Below are 19,337 nucleotides of genomic sequence, written 5' to 3'. Positions count from 1 at the left end.
GGTATAATGTACATGATCTGCTTTCCTCTGACTCACATCATTGCTCAGCAACCAGTGAGTAATGGGATTTGTCCTTCTAAGTGGAAAGAGAGTACGTACAGTATTTACCGTAAAAACTGAAAGTCCAGCTCCCCTGATGGTTCAATTGGTACAACCAGCGTCTCAAGTGAAGGTGAGGCATACAAACTCAGATGGTGTGCACTGAGTTAGCCGATCTTATCTAAGTTGCAATAGGAGTAGTATAATTAGCCTCAGTGTCCCTGAACTACAATAGGAAATATGAGATAGAGATCTTGCTCCTGACCCACTATCTCGTTCTCTCTGGTGGCGAACCAGATGTACTCTTCAACATCAGAAGCTTCCATCCTCGTCAGTCTCCATTTATGGTCTTCAGAAAATATGCCTTGATTCTTGTCCCTCCCCCTCACACACACATACAACGTTACCAACAGAAACAACAGCTTTCACTTCTTATTAAAGCGTTACACAGAAGTGGATTGGGAGCCAAGCAGGGTGGGAGATAGGAGGGCTCTAAGGTGATAATGAGTGACTGTAGTCATTAAATAAATGGGGGGTTGTTTAGAAGGGGATTGAAAGCACAGAGTACTACACAGAATAATAAAATAATTTCTGTACATCAGACAATTCATGTTCTTATCTGTTATTATTTATAAACATTGCACCTTTTCTTGTAGGGATCTACGATTCAATCGCATTAAGGAAATCCGGCCAGGAGCCTTTAAGAGACTAAGGAATCTGAACACACTGTGAGTATTGGCTCATTTTCCAGGCAAGATTTTTTCTCTCTCGCTCTCTCTCCACCCCCCCCCCACCCCCCCTCCTCTCTCTCTCTATGTAGTCTTACATTAAGAGTCTCCAACCATGGGGTGTGATAGGAACTCATATTGACAATGAAGTCTTCTGTGTGCTTGGGGAGGGTTCCAAGACAAGCTGAATGCAAATTCACTGTGTGACATTGAATGTTATAGTGGGGTTTGAACGCTTACCTCTTGGTTGGGAGTGTTCAGTTATTAGCAACAGTTGTGTGTAAATGGCTAGGAGTCTGGCTCCTTGCAATAAGTGATTGGATTCTAAATGTTATTGGTTTTAAACTGGTTTTGTCAGCAATGAACTTCAGGAAAAAAATAGTGATTTATTTGCCTCCTTGAGAGGGTTATTTTTGTCTCTATGGTGATGACTTATTGACAAAATGCTGTTTTGAAATGTATTTTATCAGTTATTGAATCAAGGCGGCAACAAACTGTATCATGTAGAGGATGGGGGGGGAGGGAGTGCAGTTATTTGTTCTATTATTTGAATTATAGACTCTACTGAAAGTGTATTTCATGGTTAGAGAGTTTCTGCTCCATAGAGGTTCCCTTGTTAGCATTTTACTCTAAATTACAGTCATTGTAACTGGCAAGTCGAAAACTTCTCAGTAAAATAAAGGCTCTTAAACATTTGAAACTTTTTTCTTTCAAAACAATGCTGCCAAATCAGATGCTTATGTCTCCAGTGAATTGGATAACTTGCCAACAAACCATCGAAAAGAGCGCATGAATTGTGGGGCTCTGGTACCCAACTGGCAAAGAACGTGCAGTATTGTGGGCCTCTTCACTATTTTGCAGCCAAAAAATGGAGCAAATTCTAAGCGTATATAATTTGTCTGTTAGACAAAGATACTGAAGGGTTTGTTAACTCAGCTCAGGATATGGATGACTCTTGACAGGGCCAGGATTTATTACCCATCTCCCTGGTCATCCTGAGAAGATCGCAGTGGGACCTCATTTGTAAACCACAAACAGCTGTTGTAATAATGGTACTCCCACCATGGCGTTGGGGTCAGGGAGCTCCAAGAATTTAACGCCGAAGGAAATGTGCTAAATGACCAGGTCGGGACGGTGAGTGATGAGAAGGAAAACTTGGAGGCTGGAAGTCAAGTCAGGTCATTTCTGCTGGACTGTTTATTTTCAAAGGGATTCACTCCAATGAGTTGAGTTTAATTCAAAATTGATTTCAGCCCGACAAGCCTCCAGTGGTATGTGCATCTCAGAGTTTCTATATAAAGGGAGTGCGAGCTTCCCAATTAAAATCATATCATACTAGAATTGTTCAAGGTGGGTGAGAGGTTGTAAACATTGTACTTTTAATAATATTTTTTTTGAATTTTTTTGCAGTCTAATATGTGATCTGAACCAAACTTTGCACTGGCCAGGAACACTCCTTTTCACTGTTCGTGACTGACTGAGATTTTGGAATGTAGAGGGAAATGGCCTTAACGTGAAATGCAATTGATCAAGTCAATCCTGTCAGAAAGGTTACAACCTATTGGTTGAAATCGTAAATTTAGTGGAAGAATTCTATTCAGTTAGCGAGTTGCTAAATAGCTACTTAGAAACAGCCAAGAAATGATATTTCCTTTTTTTCCTCTGCTCACATTTTTTCATGAGTGGAGTTCCTGTAGGAAGGGAGTGGCTGTAAGCAAATCTGTGTCAACGTGCCACAGATCCATGTGAACGGTACACTCGGTTCAGTTGAAGAATTGGACCTCCCCCACCTCAATACCAGGACAGCGCAAAGGAAATTAAACCCAGCAGCAAAGTAGGACTCAATTTTAAAATTAGATTGTCAACCGTTATAGGACTTGGTGGAAAGACTTATATTGCATGGTTTCCAGACTCCTTTGTAGCCCAGAAATATACTTGGCTGGGGAGGAATCAAATGCTTCCTTCAAAGAATGAGTAGACCTACGTTTATTCTGCTTATGTCCTCATTATTGTGGATCTATGCAAGTGATGGTCTGTTCAGTTGAAAGTACATTCGGGCTGAACACTGAAGGAGGCAAAATAAAGCTAATGTTCTTTCATTGATGGTCCATATGAACCTTTTTTTCACAGGAGCGTCAAATGCTTCCTTTATGCATCTGTAATTTTCATAGTTATTTTCCAGTGTACTTTTGGGAGGTTGAGCAAAAGAGTGTGCTTTGTACTCCGGTGAAAAATGTGACCATTGTGGGTTTCCTCTGGAATAACTGGCACACAAGGGTACATTCTACAAGGTCTGATTCAGACTATAGGCTATACATAAACTATGTGTAGAGGCGGGGTGGCGGAAGGCAAGAAATACAGGGGTCTAAAGATTCACTCTGTTTATACGTTACCGGAAAAGTTGTCCTTTTAATCGTTCCTGAAATAAAATTCCGGGTGACTATTTTTCTCTTTTGTTTAGCTGTTTTTTTGTAAAAAAAATTAAGAAATAATCACGATGCATGAATTAACCTCATTCTATTCAGCACATACAAATTAGAAAACATCACGACTATTTTCCCCCTGTTGTGAACGGGATCAAATTTCATGGCGTGCACACATAATGGGAAAATCCATTAATCTCATTATGAAGGCCCAGTGCCAAATTCAGTAATCACACCAATGGGAGAAATAACTTAAATGTGTATATTTGAACATTTCAGATTAAATTTGGCATTTCAAGGATTAAAGAGTAAAATATCTATCACTTTTACTAAAGACATCCCAAATTTCCGTGACCCAATTGAATGGTCTTTAAACTAAACATTATTTAGTAACTGCACAATGTGCATTGTGTGAGTGTTTGTGTGTGTGCATGTGTTCTTTGCTATCTCAAAGCTCAACTCAGTTAAGACTTGATTTGGCTTCTTGGCAATCTGGAAACCCTCTGGAGCTGTCACATTTAAGGCAGTAAATTCAGACCTGAATAGTGCAGTTGTCTTGCTAATCCGCCTCTTTTTCGATGGTGCCAATTGCTAAAATAATATGCTGTGCCTATTGCTATGCTCTTAACCACTTTGAACTCACTGATGAAAATATTTGTTAGGATAATATAAAATGTAGAATATAATTTTTTTAAAACTGTTGCATTTTTGCTCTGTTTGCCCGCTCTAAAGTGCTTTAAAGTACTAAACAGCATTAATCTTTTAAATTCTGGTTCTAAAATTGTGTATTTGCAGAAAGTAATCTGGTCTAATCCTCTAAATCTGCTGTCTTTAATCTAAGTTTCTCTTTCCCAAGATCACACTTTATGCATTGACTTTGTCTTCCAGAATATTAATTAAATAGAATTAATCTATGACCGAGAGAGGAAAGTGCTGGTGCTAAGGATTTCCATGTTGTATCCCTTGGCTGGCAAGATTTTAGTACAAAACCAGTCAATAAGATAAGATCTGCATTGGCTTGGAGCAATAGACTTATCAAGTACTGTTTGTGATTAATGTATGTCTGGTGATGAGCTTCTGTATGTGTTTGACACCCAGCTGACAAGGATTATTACAGTGCTTAAAACAGTTCAACATTGGAGATTATTCTTTTCCTTTTGCAAAGTGCTGCCACTCTTTCAATTGTAGCAGCATTGCAAGCTCACACGAAAGCTCACTACCTTAATGAATGGAGTAGAATAACTATTTTGAGAAGCTTCAAATTTCTTTATTACACATGATATTGTGAAAGTTGTATTGGCTGAACCAGCTGTAAACCAAATGTTGAATAGCCCTAAACATGTTGTGGACTGGTTTTGAACCAAGTTTGCTAAGGCAATATATTGGGCAAAACTTATTACTCACCATAAAATCCAACTCCATTTATAGACCCAACAAACTTGAGCATCATTGGGCTCAGAGTAACAAAGGAACAACACCTAAGAATTCAAGCAAATTTTTCATGCATTATTTCCCACATGGGTATATCGCTGTGTAACTCCCTTTTCCCTGAATAGGGAGGATTTTTTAACAAAGGAAACAAAAAAGAATAATGACTTACGCAACTCGAATTTCAGTGATTACTTCACTAAAGCAAACTCAGAGAGTGTCATCCACAAATTCTGTATGGCAGAGTATAAACTTTCTTCACCTTTTTTCCTTTCCCTCCGCTCACCATCCTCTCCTCTACTATGTATGTATATAAAATATACATATATATATAAAATATATATAAAATATACATACATATTTTTCATTTTTCACATGACTTTTACAATGAATTGCCCTTCTGCTTAAGGGTCTAAGGTAATTCTTCCAGAATATTTTGACTCTCTGCTTTTTCTGATTAGATTCCAATAAAGCTGTCATCCAGTTCAGATTGTCACTTACACATCTCCTCCTCACTCTGAGTTAGAAATCCTGCCTGATGAAGTATTTATCTCGGACGCAGAGAAAATAGCTGCTGGATTTTTTTTAGAAAAAGTATTTCTGTTGAATGTACTATTTTTGGTGATCGAAATGCAACCCCTTTAAAGTTCGGTAGAAATCATATGAAAGATCAGGTAATGGCAGATGTCATTCTTTTCTTCCATCTTAAAAGTTGAAGCATGTGGACAGTGTAAAACACGAGTTCTGAGACAAAGTCCAGATTCTGGACTGGAGCCTACAATGTGCGTGTAATGTGTATGTTATGAAAAGGTCGAGGAATTAGTGGCTGATTAATTAATCAGTAACCAGCTTTCAGTGTGTCTGATTGTCTGCTGGTTAGTAATTTTATCAACCTTTTAGTGGTGTGAGGCTATAACCCTGTATCGTCAGTGTTTCCTGCAGTTCCACAGCCATCTGGTACCTTATACAAGTAACAATTCTTCTAGCGAGCTTGAGTTGTACTATTTCACCCTGGAAGGCATCAAAGCCAAGTTTATTGCAGTCCTCGCTTGACATTTTTCTGCATTCACTTTCCCGTGTACCAAGTGAAAATTTTACTTTGCAGTATATTGGAATGCTTGGTAATGGGTTTGTACAGTTCTTTGTATGTGATGACTTGTTAAACTTCTCCTGGATCTTGTTTATTTATAATTTTTTAAATTTATTTTCTAAATGTCTTTCTTTTGTGTTCACTGGTGTTTTCATTCAGTTTATAGTTTCCTGTGATAAGAATATAAAACAGCAACAAACTCAGAATTTTTTATTTCTGAGCTTCCTACAAGAAGAGGGAAATCTGTGTTTTTTTTCTTTGTTTAGACCAAATGTGACATTGATGCCTCCCTGGACTGTCAGACATTTGGTTTATTGGCTGTACCATGGCTTAGTTTCTATGTAAAGTCTTAGGCTTTAAAGAGCTTTAACTAAATCAAATAACATGCAGTTTTCAACCCCCTCTCCACCAAACGTTTGCCAGAACATTTCAGGAAATCTCTTGAGAGCTTTTTAATGACACACGGCGAATGTGATTAAATACACACCTGGTGTGCAATTCAACAACTCCACTCTAAGTTAAACACTGTTTGTAATTGATTTTTAAGGAGCAGCTTTTCCAAATGTTTCCACATAAACAAAATAGTTCACGATAGGATCAGACTTAAAAGTATGTAAGAACATAAGAAATTGCTGGCGAAAGAAGACTAAGGTGCATCTAGTTTGCCTTCCACCATCCTGGCAGTCGATTGACATGTCATGTCCCAAACTTTCCACGGTATCCCCAAATAGTCCTGTAGCTCAGTGGTTAGAGCACTCGCTTTGCAAGCGAGAGACCTGAGTTCAATTCCAGGCAGAGGGCGAAACCTTGGGCAAGTTTCCTTACTCCACACAGAGCCTAATAATAATCCCTCCAAAACCAAAAACAATAATAAATTGGTCATTTTCAATCTACAACTGTTTGTGGGACATTGCTGTGCGCAATTGGCTGCCGCGTTCGCCCACAAATATACAGTCAATTCACTTTACAGTGTGTTCTGTGAAGCGCTTTGGGACGTCCTCCCGACGTGAAAAGCGCTATATCAAATGCAAGGATTATTATTATTATTATATTATTTTCTAGCAGAAATCTATCTGATTTGTTCTTGAAACAAACTTAATATTCTTTAAGCATTCCAATATACCATGAAGTAAAACAGTGATATTAGTATTGGGATGCCCTGCCCTATAGTACTCACTAATATGATTTGGAGTGTTACATGCCAGAAAGAATTCCCCTCACACTGCTCTACACTTGGAGTTACAGTGAAAAATCCTTCATTTCACTCACTTCCATTTGTTTAACAGTGAGAAGTCCCAGCTAACCAGAGGTGCAGGGAATGGCTCCACATGCAGTCTGACAGCTTTAGGGGATGAACTTCAAGGGGATAAATATCCGACTTGCCACTTTCATTTTGAGACCCCCAAAAAACTAAATTAATAAAATCTGAAACCGGAGTGGTATTTGTGCTGCGCTTCTACATTGGTTGATTTTCGACAAGAAACGTAGAAACTAAAAGAGTGCTGCTATAATTTACTTCCCAGTTAGCATCTGACTGTGCCAAAACACTTTGGTGCTAAATATTCACGCTCACAAATCAGTTTGAAAGTCAGGGCAGCGGTTGTTGTTATTTAGACCGATTATGACAGTTAATGTGTCCCATGAGCTGTCACACATTCAGCCTGATGTCTGCAGACTCATTTTCAATTAATTGATCAATTAAACTGATCTCCCAACTTGTATTGAAACAAAGCACTGATTTGAAAGAAAATCCTGAATACTTTTATGTTTAATGCTTCAGGTTTATTTGTATATCAATACATCTTTATTCACCATCCAGTTTATGTCAAGGAATGTTTTGTCTTTTAAGAGCATTTTGAAACATTGACCACATGCCTCTGGTTATTCATTCTGAAAATCTCCTTTGTTGACGACGACTAGAGTAGAGAACTTCCACTGTATAATCTTAATAATTAGTGTAATGCATCTGCAATAATAACTGCATCCAGTAATTGTAACTCTCACCACCTCATCCTAGACAACAAAAGGCGGTCGTTCTTAAACCCCTCTCCTTACCACAAATTATGGGTTTGCTGTGCCGTCATGTTTCATGGGGCAACATTTTATAAGCCAAAAATTGTAAATTTAAATAAGAATCCGCTTGGAATATCCAAATTAATAGAGCTTCATTTTCCTTTTTTTTAATCAAAGCATTTTTTTTTACAACTGGCATTTTTGCCTGTTTTTGTTTAGAAGATGTGCGTTTTTTAAAAAAAAACGCTGTTAATGTGGATAGTGTTGTCTGCATCATACATATGGGCTATTTTTATGAATCAATGAGTAATAAAGGATTTAGGAAAATAGAAGAAATCACTTGCATGTACTTGAAAGGAGTTGTATTCTTGTAATGCATGTTTTGCAGTATTTAATAGTACAAGTTCAAGCTACGAGGTACGGAATAAGAGAACAGCCTCTAGAATCTTGGGAAGTTTCACATCCATACTTCTCCCTCTGCTTGTGTTGATTTCTCTCCTTGGCATATTGATTCCTTATTCTTTTGTATTTTGAAAAACACAGACTAAAATTTAACAGTGTGTTTGACATCGGTAGCAGGCTTCATTATTCTCTCGGGTTTTTTTAGTTTTCATCATTTTGCAGATACATAAAAATTGTTAACATTTCACTATTTGCGAACACGGCCCCCAATTGTCTTTGCGATTTGAAACCCTTTCTTTATACCATCGCCCGTTTAAATCGCTCAAATGTGAGCACATCCATCCAACCGGCAAAGACGGAGGTTGCAGCTGGAAAAGCATTGTGTAAATGAGGCACAGAATATTCAAAAGCATCTTCCTAATCGAAAAAAAATCTGCTTCTCTGTGGATAGCTCAGGACATGTGTATGTATATATAGATATATCACCAGTCTGCAGAGACAACTGTATTGCATTGTTCACAATTTGGCAGAGACAAGAGTCTCAAAATTGTGCACTATTTACCATTTGAAACAGGTGAGCAATCACGGACCTTTATGAGGAGTTAAATAACTCACAATTTATGGCCACGCTATGCCAATCACACATTGAAGACAACTGCAGCCCTCAAAATCCTTTGCAGCTGGTAACTGCAGATTCCCACTGGAGACATGGCTGGTGTCTCAATACCAATTGTGATACCAATCCTAGGTATGCAAGTGTGTGTCACAGCTGCCTGAGCCAGGATGGCAGGCAAAACCATCTGGTTCCACTTGGATTATTCATCTGTAACAGCAAATAACCGAGGAACTGGATGCTCTCGTCTCTGCATTAGAGAATTTATTTACTTTGAAGTATTGACTTAATGGTAACTTTTCAGATACATATTTTTATTCACGGAGTATGTTTTTCTTAAAAAAAGTGCACCGTCTAATTCCCCAAATGATTGTAATTCTGTTCTTTTCTTCTGTGTGCAAAGTACACTCTGTCTCTGCCAAAATATGAGACTGTGGAAAACAAACATCAGTTTCTGTCCGGGTGGCAGTAAGTGTAATTATGAGACAGGATGTTTTTTTTCTACCAAAGTTGATTTGCTCTGTGGGTGTGTACTTTACCATCTTTGTTAGGTTTCCCTCAATGCATTGGTATGAATAGGTCTTGTATCATAGTGCTGAATTGAATTGGGAGTTTTAGGAATCTGTTAGCTGGTAGATCCTTGTTGTGGAAGAAGAAAGGATGAGATTTCATTCCCCCAAATGCATGGGATCTGTGCTGTAAAGCAGATTTATGGTGTTTTAACTTCCAGTAGTGACTGTCAAGCCCTTTCCTTTCAACCACCTGGAGCCAGTGGATTCATAATTATTCTCGTTGGGTGTTAAATTCATCAGAAGAAAATTCTACAGGTAACGAATGGTGGTAGATCCTGGTGTAACCACTCCATCAGCTGTCAGTCTGATTTATTTTGTCCTTCGTAAACGGGATTGTGCTAAACACCGAAAGTTTCCGATTATAAAATAGGACAGGAATGTAATGAATTGAGAAGGAACAACTAAAACAATTTACACTTGTATAGCGACTTCAGAAAGACATCCCAGGGCGCTGTAGGAAGATTGAGAAGCCGTTTTTATATTTATTTTGGGGATGAGGGAGGATGTTGCCTCAATAGCCAATGAATTAACTAGGCACTAAAAGACAAGAGTATAGCTGTATCATTTATCTCATCTAGGAGGCTTAGACTTAGCTAATGCCATCAGTATTTGACTCCCAATGACCAGAACATGGATCTAATTCATTTATTAGCAAATTGTTCTTTGAGCATGTACATTAAGAGAAGAAGATTGGAATATAGAGTCCTGACACTGAGTATATATGTCACAGCTAAATCCATTCTGATCTAATGAAGAAAACTTCTGTTGAAACTGATCAGAATATGATAATCCCCCACTTTCTGCAGCAACACAAGATTGAGAAGACGTGAGAGAGCCTTCATTGATGCCAATTGATTAACTTGCTAATTGTGTTTCTCTGCCCTGGCAACATCTAAACTGTCAGTGGCCAAAAAGAGCTGGCATTCACTTTTCCAGACCCATCGTTGTTGTTAACCATTTTTAAAATGATATTTCTCTGCTCAGTTATTTCAATGATATTTGTTGTGCTTCTCGGCCTTTGACTTGAATATCTGAAGAACATCATGTCTTGACAACGTGGCATTTCATTCCTGAAGTATTCCTCTCTTTATACAGGCTCCTCAACAATAACCAGATTAAAAGGATTCCTCGGCGGGTGTTTGAGGATCTAGAAAACCTGAAATATCTGTGAGTTTGCAACTTTGATTGATAGCAGATTGTGACAGGGTTTCTCACAATGCCCACTGTTGGGTATTGAGTCTTTCACTGGTAAATCAATGACTGTTATTGGATTTACTTTAGGTCGGATTTCTCTTCAAAATATAAGTTTGCAAGCTGAGGGTACATGTAGCAATTATTCATATATACAGTTATAGGATGCATAAGTGAGAGGATGCACGAAACAATGGAAGATGGCATTGAATTTAGTGAGCAAGTTACTGTTAATGCATTCGTTTCACAAACTGTTCTTAATGATAATAATATTACTTCCTTTACAAATCAGTTCACTAATAAAGTGACAGTACGCTGTTAGAAAAAGGGATTACACAATGACTTGTTTTACTTACGAGTTTTATTTTTTTTAAAAGGTACCTTTACAAGAATGAAATTCAAACAATTCAGAAACAAGTTTTTAGGGGGTTGGTTTCTTTGGAACAACTGTAAGTTTGCAAACAATTATTATCTTTCATATATAAATATATAATAATATATAAATGTGTGTATATAGAGATATATAAATTTATCTGCAAATTATCATTTTGAATTAAAAGGTTTTAATTGAACTATCCTTAGCATTTTATAATTTTATAATGTATCCCAAACATAAATGGTTTTACTTAAGCCAGCAACTTGGATGGAATACAATTTATATCACTCTATAGTGTTGCAGCACTGATGTGATTGTAGTTAAAGTACTTAATGTCTGAAGTATATAGTAGATATCTGGAATCAATCCAATATACTATGTCCAAGTGTTGCAAAGACGTCTAATTAGTGCAAAACCCCTTAAAGGAACAAAAGTAAAGGTGTAAGTTTGAAATGTTAAACACATCGGTGATTTCCTAACGCACTCTTTTGAAAGCATCAGTTTCTATCTTCTTCTCTCCCTCTCAGGTATCTTCACTTCAATAATATAGAAATACTAGAGTCAGAAACATTTAGTGACCTTCCGAAACTTGAAAGATTGTAAGTACAGATTTTGCCACAGATTGCTCTATTCAATTACGTTATTGTTTTCTGCTAATTATTTGCAGCAGTAGGAAGACCTGCTTTATAACTTGAATATATCGGCTACTATTCTCTACAACTCTTTTGTTGAGCACTAATATCAAGTCCCAACTTCTAAACAGAAGACTACAACACAATTACAGGGAACCTAGAAGTCAAACTTTTTTTATATATCGCAAGAATAGACATTAAACTAATCAACTGATACAACACTTGATCGTAGCCCAAAGGCCGAAAAACTTGAATTGCTGAACATTGTGATGTTAATATTTGTATCATGTTAATACCATAGCAGCTTGTGTTGCTTATTCAGAAATGGTAGCGATTGCTGAAACTTGTACCAGTTATTGTGGGTCCACAGTATCCTGTAAGTGAGGTAGTGCTTTGTCAAAGGGCTTCCTCTGATTTTTTTCTTCAAATGAACGACAGCAGGTTTTTTTTTAACATATAAACATTTCTTTTCAACTTTTCAGATTCTTACATAACAATCGGCTATCAAGAATACATCCCGGGACTTTTTATCAGCTCGAATCACTGAAAAGACTGTAAGTGATATTAATTGATATTAAGTGATATTAATTGCATAGCAGTTTGTGTTGCTTGTTCAGAAATGAACCTAGCTTTAAAAAGCAAATTACTCTTTCCACATCTGAACTGCTTAGTAATATATACCAGGTGAGCTCATTATATGTTTTTTTGGGCTCATGAAATGATTAGACCCCGGTATTATAACGAGTCAATGAAAAAAATATAAGCCATTTGTCCCAATTCTGGTTGTTGGGTCACCAGCTGTCATGACTTCCGGTATCCAGCATGGACTGGACTGGTTCCCAGGAAACCAGCTGGTCCCTCCGTGACTGCTGCCAGGAGCATTGCTGGCACACTAGAAATGAAATTGGCTTGTGCAGGAAGTCGATCAGTCTGCACCGGAAACCAGAAGACACCTGCGCTTGATCTAACAATTGCTCTGTGGATCACAGTTAAGCACAAGAAGTTTATTCACTCTCTGATCCATGAATCTATCATCATTTGCCTTTTCAGTCGCTTGGATTCCAATACACTGATCTGCGATTGCGAGTTGATGTGGTTGGCAGAACTGCTGAAGAAATACGCTGAACATGGCAATGCCCAAACAGCTGCCACCTGTGAACATCCCAGAAGACTTCAGGGACGGTCGGTTACCACAGTAACAGCACAGGAGTTTAATTGTGGTAAAGTCGATTTATTTTCCCATTTGATTCATGCTGTACTTTTAGGGAGAGCTATTCCCCAGGCTGACAATTCCAGGGTCCTTTGACTCTTACAATGTGATTTCTCTGTCAAAGTGGACATTGTAAATGCACTAAATTTAAACCATGTTCAAAAGATCAGTGCCTTAGTGTTGATTCTACATGAAAGCAGCATTGAAATCATATTAACTCCGCAGTACAATTCGAGCATTACCTTTACTGCTACAATACAATATTACATTTGTATAGCGCCTTTCACGATGGGAGGATGCCCCAAGTCATTGGTTTAATACTGGCTCCACACTTTGATTTTATATGTGTAGTTGAGAGTTTTCTTTCAGATATCAAAGACCCTTGGTATCTTCTTTTGAGCATTTATCCCAACCCATTCCAGATTGGCCAACAAGTGGAATGGAGGTTGGACGGGGTCTGAGTCTCAGTTTTGAGTAGACGTTCAGCAGAAATCTCCTCCCAGTTACACTTGCGCAATGTTGGATGTTGTTTCTGCTTTAAAGTAAAAGTTGTCTAAGCCCGCTGCAAATCTCCTTCCTTTGTAGAAAGGCCTCGTATTACTTCTGAGCCGCAGGATGTCGATGTCACTCTGGGAAACACAGTTTATTTCACCTGCCGGGCAGAGGGCAACCCCAAACCCAACATCATCTGGCTGCACAACAAGTGAGTAGTTGGGAGCGACAATGAAAGGACTGAACCACAAAGTGTGCATTCAGTGGTGACCGGTTGTAAACCATCTATTGGCCTCTGTATAGACTAAAGGAAATGAGAACGTTGAGTAACTATAATCTATGGGCCGGAAAATGACTTGGTCTTTTCATGTACTTTTATCTGTCGATCTTTTATTTTGATTCCAATCTCCATGTAATTTCTAATGTACTTGGATGACATAATGGCCTGCAATCTGCCATTTGAATGGACTCCTGAGGTATAAATGCATCTATCTTGCCAACGGCTCACTTTTTCCTTATTGAGTTCAAGAAAAAACGCTGTTTCTAGCAGAGCTCACTGACCCAGTCTGCTTGTAAACAGAACGCCATCAGTGAGAGATTGGACATGCCTATAAACCCTTTTCGTTGCAAGTCGCCCATGGAAGTCAGAATTAAGATCGCCATTCAACCAGAATGTTACCAGGCTGTAAATAACTTGAGAATAGTTCTTCACAATACAGTGTCATAATATAGCAAACCAAATCCATCCAGGAAAACAAGTTATCTTATAAACAAACACAAGAGCAAAGTATTTAACCTACCAGTAAAATGGCAAAGGCTCAAACCAGCAAAGTCTCAAACCAGCAAGGCATATAACATTCATGCAGAACTGAAATCATATACCCGGTTTCAAGCTCCTGGATAGCAGTTACAATTCCGGGGAGGGAAACCTTCAGGTTTCTTCTCAGACTGCTGCCCAGATTGTTTTTTACGCCCACGTTTTTTACCTTTTTTTAAGCTTACTAACCTGTTTCTGGACAATCTCAAGGTCTTCCTGCAAAATCTTGCTTTGTTCTTTTAAACATTTATCTTGCAATTCCTGCTGTCTGAATTACTCCTCCATACCTCCTGTTTTCCTGACAGTCTCGTGATTCTACCTCTCAGCTAATTGATCATTGTATGTGGCTCCTTTCCTTATCTCGACTGCAGAATGGTTCTCAGACATTCAGTTCTTGTTAATGTATCTAATCTAAACACCCCCCAATCTCCTCTTAATTATAACAAACCATGGACTTTGGGGATGTTTATACTATACCAATGGTCAGACGAGCCTATGTGACGTGATTAATTCTTACTAGTTTAAACGGCCAAGATATATTACTAAAATATTTCTCAACTGGGTTGGGCTGTGATAATTCGCTAGTTATACATGCTTCGGCGACTGCCGCGGATAAGAACCCCCATTGTGTATCTTGCCTCTTTGTGTCTTTTGACCAATTCCATCTTTAATTTATTAATGCAATGGTCAAAAATAATACAACCAAATCCTGTTTGGATTGATCTTATAGGCAACAAGGTGCAGTGGAATCAAAGCTCATTATCTATTTGTGCTCCTCAGCAATGAAATAGACATGACGGATAACAACCGTGTGAATCTGCTGGAAGACGGGACACTCATGATTCAGGACATAAAGGAGTCCGACCAGGGTGCCTACCAGTGCATGGCCAAAAATGTGGCTGGAGAGGTCAAGACCAATGAAGTTATTCTCCGCTATTTTGGGACACCAGGTAGGAAAGAGCACACATTCTAACCTTTACATTACTTTGTTTTTTTTACCATCTCATCTGTGCTTCCAAAATCAGATTAGTGTTCTAATATTTGGAGCTATTGCCATGTGGAGGTGGGATGCATGGAATTCTCAGTTTGGTTTGGTGACTCTCAAGCATGGTGACAGGTTTCCACATGTGTCAGACACATTGATTTGCTGTGTAACTCATGGTTTGGCAGGAAAGGGTTTCCTTTCCTCAGACTTTAGCGGAGTGCGAGTGAGTGTTATTTCCTGGCCACCATCATTCGGGATGAAGTTGTGTTCATATGATTGATACTCGTGAAACAGCATCTTTAAGATAAATGAAATGTTTTGTTTCCAAGGTGAGGTCATTGAACTTGGGGCTGTGCATTTTTGTCAAGCTATCTTTTCTTTTCTGTGAAAGGAATACGGGAAGCAAATTGTAATTTCACAGTTAAAACATAGGTAATGAAGAAGTCCGTTTGTTACAGTGCACAAAATTTATCCAGGCTACTTTAAGATGTGCTACTTTTTTCTCTGTATTTTCCAGCAAAACCTATTTTTGTCATTCAGCCACAGAACACAGAGGTATTGGTAGGGGAGAGTGTTACACTTGAATGCGGTGTTTCAGGACATCCACAACCTCGGATAATCTGGACTAAGGGGAATGGAAACCTACTCCCTGATGACCCCAGGTACACCATCACTCCTTCAGGTGGCCTCTACATGCAGAATGTCACCTTTGAGGATCAGGGGCAATACAACTGTAATGCGAGCAACACTGAAGGCTCCATCCAGGCCGTAGCCCACATCATTGTACAAGGTACTCAATGAACTGTAGCTCATTTTCAGTTTATGGCGTTAATCATTTAAAAAAAGACATAGACTGGTTTTGGACACTTATCTATGTTCCAATCTAATGTTCTCTTCTTGTTCCTTAATCGTTGCCACACACCAAACTGATCCATGTCAAACTCAAATAAAGAAATCTGACAAGTCTTGTGGCCGACGAGGTGAAATAATATCTTTAACAAAAAACTATTTCAATAAATCTTGGCAAATACAGTAGAGCAGCAATGAACTTCAACTCTTAAGCCAATTGATTGCAAAATGATTGTGAAATGGGTTTAGCCAATGCTTGAACAATTATTGTGAAACAACTTCAATAAAAATCCTTGTAATCCTACCATTTGATATAATAATCCTTAATTTGATATAGCTCCTTTTCATGTTCAAAACATCTCAAGCTGCTGTGCTTTAGAGTTTTTTTTCTGCAACTATATAAGTGTAGTGACTGTATTCGTAGATGAACTTATCTGGAGTCTATCGTTTAAATAACAAGCCGGTGTGCTTCAATTCTCATGGATGGTGTGGTGGGTTTAAGACCTGTTCGTTTTCAATGTCATTCGCTCCAGTGCGTGATGAGTTTCGTAAACAGTAATGCTGGAAATCCACAGCAGGGACAATCAGCCTCTGAGGAACAACAAATAGCTTAAAATTTGCAGGTAGAGGCTTCCATCAGAAGTGTATGAATTGCAGTGACCTTTAATGCACCTTAACCAATCGAGTGACGTAAAGGGAATGATCCTAATGGAGTAGTGGCTTTCACATCAGTCTCGCTCCATTAATATCTAATGCCACCGAACAAATGCATGAGGAGGCCAGACTGAAATTCTCTGGTAAATCAGGCAACACACAACTGAGCGGCTATAAAATAAGGAAAATAATAGGTAAATGGGGGGAAAAAATTGAGTGCTTTCTTCTTTTGGGTAAAGTAATTGCTTACGTTAAGTAGGGTTCAGCCTGGAACGCAGGAAGGTTCGACAGATATTTAAGGCAGGCAAGTGGGTTATGTGTGCAGTTAATGGGAATATCACTGTATGTAGCCGGGAGACCCTCTTCTGAGCTTAGTGTTGCAAAGTAATACATGTAGGTGTTCTTACCGAGTCTGCACAGCATATGACCTTGAAATGATTATTGCTTTTAGTTACGGAAAAAATATCTGTGCCCAGCAGGCAACTAATAGACATTTGGGATGTTCCCTTGTTCTTTAGAAAGGCTGAGGATGTTTCCATAGAGATACTGTGTACACAACAAATCTGGGTACCTTGATATAGAACATCACCTGGAAGAGCCAGAAAGCAGACTGTTGAATAATGAAAATCAACTGCAGTTATTTTCTTATAGTCCCAGTTCTCCACAGGAGACCCTCCTTTAGGTGAATGATGGTATGTAAATATTAGGGGGATTATTCTGGAATACTGGCTTCCAAATTAAGGCTGAATTTAAGAATTGTTTTCATAATTTGTCACAATCATTAATTTTAAGACGAAACAGGCTGAGACTAGGTAGAACTGTAGGCCACGGGAGGAGGGGGAGAAAATGGGACCATAAAGGCACTTGGCAAATACAGGGTGACCCAAAAGCCGTGATATCTACTCTATTACCTAAAAAAAATCATAATTTCTTTAAGACGTTTTAGACATTGTAATGGTATCACGACTTTTTGTTCACCCTGTAGACTACTTAGTGTTTTTTTCCAAAAAAAATATTTCTATGAAGGTTAGATACATTAATTGTGAGCACAAACAAACATGAAGGAATCTTACCATTGGCCAGCCAGGCCCTTTTACTGCCTCCTTTCTGCTTGAATGAAGTGTAATTTTAGCCGATGTTTCAAAGCCATTTCTGTAATTTATGGTTTCCTCGCTGGAGATCAAAACAGGGGAATGGTTTCAGATCTCCCGATAGTTTTATGCAGCCGCAACCTTCAAATGTAACCACAGTTAATTGTGCTTCTCTTCCCCAGATGGTCCCAAGTTTTCTCTGGTTCCCAGTAATCAGATGGTGGTGGAAGGAAACGCTGTCGAGTTTTACTGTGGTGCAGAGGGAACCCCGGCACCAGTTATCGCTTGGACAAAAGCAGGTCTTTTACTGTGTACATTTTTGTTACCACTGAAATAGCACAACACCAGGAGTTAATCTGTTTCTACTTTACCAAGAGTAGCTCGAAAGCGCTTGTCGATTTAAAAACAAATGTGTTCGGCTTGAATCGATTAAGGGGATAATAAAAACTGTGCAACCCTTGCAATTCACAAGTAGTGTTTAGTTAGGCTTGATTGTTGTCAAAGTTGACCATTTTGTTAAACTTTTAGCCACGCAGTAAATGCAATCAGGGTCTGTTTGTGTGAGTGAGTGAGAGAGAGAGTCTTAAGTGCTTTGGCTAAAATTTCTCACCTTTAATGCTTTTATTGGTTTGATGAATGTGGAGCAATTGAGCTACTTCTGGTGCTTCACTTACTAGTCTATTGAAACCCAAGCAAGCAAATCAAGAATATAATATGGAGAAAAGTGTCGAGTGACCTGGCATTTGATATGAAAGGAACAGTTGAGAAAAGGGAATCAAATAAAGAAAGTGTAACTAAACAGATAAGGGTTTCAATTACCAGGAATATAGTTGAAAGAATCAAGTACTTTCGGAGTGCCAAGAGGAGAAATGTAACAGATGCTTAAACTTTGGCTCTTAATTTACAATTTCAATTGGGCTTTTGATTTGTTTCACAGCACAGTCTCTGATCATTTATGGGTGATTTGCTTTATTTACAAGTACTCGCTTTCAGCTAAATCCTTGTGTAAAGTTACAAAGGGAAACTTTTACATCATTGTGGACTCAAAACCAGCAAACGGGGATGATAAATAGAGAATTAAAGACTGGATTTGTCCACAACACAAAGTGAATGATTTTAAATGTAACCATCTTCTAAGTTAGTTCTCCTTCAAATTTGTATTTGTCTTTAAATGCCAAAGTTGATCACTGAATATACATAAATATAATAATAATCCTTGCATTTGATACAGCGCCTTATCACGTCTTCGAGACGTTTCAAGTGCATCACAGAATATACTGTAAAATGAATTGACTCTATGTTTTGTGGGGGATAGTTGTGTACCACCTGTTAAGATGCAACAGTTTTAATCGAATTATTTCATCTTCTTTCCCTCTCTCCTCGTTTCCATCTCCTATCAGGTGGTCAGCTCCCCAATGACCGAAGACATACTGTTTTATCGAGTGGTACCCTGCGAATAGTGAGGGTGGCTGCCCATGATCAGGGCCAGTATGAATGCCATGCCATTAGTGTGGTGGGGGCAAGACATGTGCCAGTGCAACTAACAGTTCAGCCTCTAGGTAGGATTTAATAATAATAATAATAACAACTTGGATTTATATAGCGCCCTCCATGCCGGACGGCATCTCAGAGCGCTTAATAATAATAATAATAATAATAATCCTTGCATTTAATAAAGTGATTTGCCACATCTTCGAGACGTCACAAGGTACATTCTAGAATACATTGTAAA

General features: G+C 38.4%; 1 protein-coding gene across 1 annotated transcript in view; it reads left to right on the top strand.

Moving 5' to 3' along the window:
• LOC103186298 (peroxidasin homolog) overlaps positions 1 to 19,337 on the top strand; it is a 48,098-nt gene that overhangs the window by 15,251 nt on the left and 13,510 nt on the right. The window contains exons 2-12 of the mRNA XM_007905221.2: positions 696 to 767; positions 10,404 to 10,475; positions 10,877 to 10,948; positions 11,403 to 11,474; positions 11,990 to 12,061; positions 12,558 to 12,727; positions 13,303 to 13,420; positions 14,807 to 14,976; positions 15,529 to 15,801; positions 17,788 to 17,904; positions 19,006 to 19,164. Coding sequence (XP_007903412.1) covers positions 696 to 767; positions 10,404 to 10,475; positions 10,877 to 10,948; positions 11,403 to 11,474; positions 11,990 to 12,061; positions 12,558 to 12,727; positions 13,303 to 13,420; positions 14,807 to 14,976; positions 15,529 to 15,801; positions 17,788 to 17,904; positions 19,006 to 19,164 — 1,367 coding nt within the window. The remainder of the gene's footprint in view (positions 1 to 695; positions 768 to 10,403; positions 10,476 to 10,876; positions 10,949 to 11,402; positions 11,475 to 11,989; positions 12,062 to 12,557; positions 12,728 to 13,302; positions 13,421 to 14,806; positions 14,977 to 15,528; positions 15,802 to 17,787; positions 17,905 to 19,005; positions 19,165 to 19,337) is intronic.

Source organism: Callorhinchus milii, unplaced genomic scaffold (assembly GCF_018977255.1).
Source record: "Callorhinchus milii isolate IMCB2004 unplaced genomic scaffold, IMCB_Cmil_1.0 Scaffold18, whole genome shotgun sequence".
Classification (NCBI taxonomy): Eukaryota; Metazoa; Chordata; class Chondrichthyes; order Chimaeriformes; family Callorhinchidae; genus Callorhinchus; species Callorhinchus milii.
Note: the sequence above shows the minus strand (reverse complement) of the source record. Positions and strands in the feature narration are given on the sequence as shown.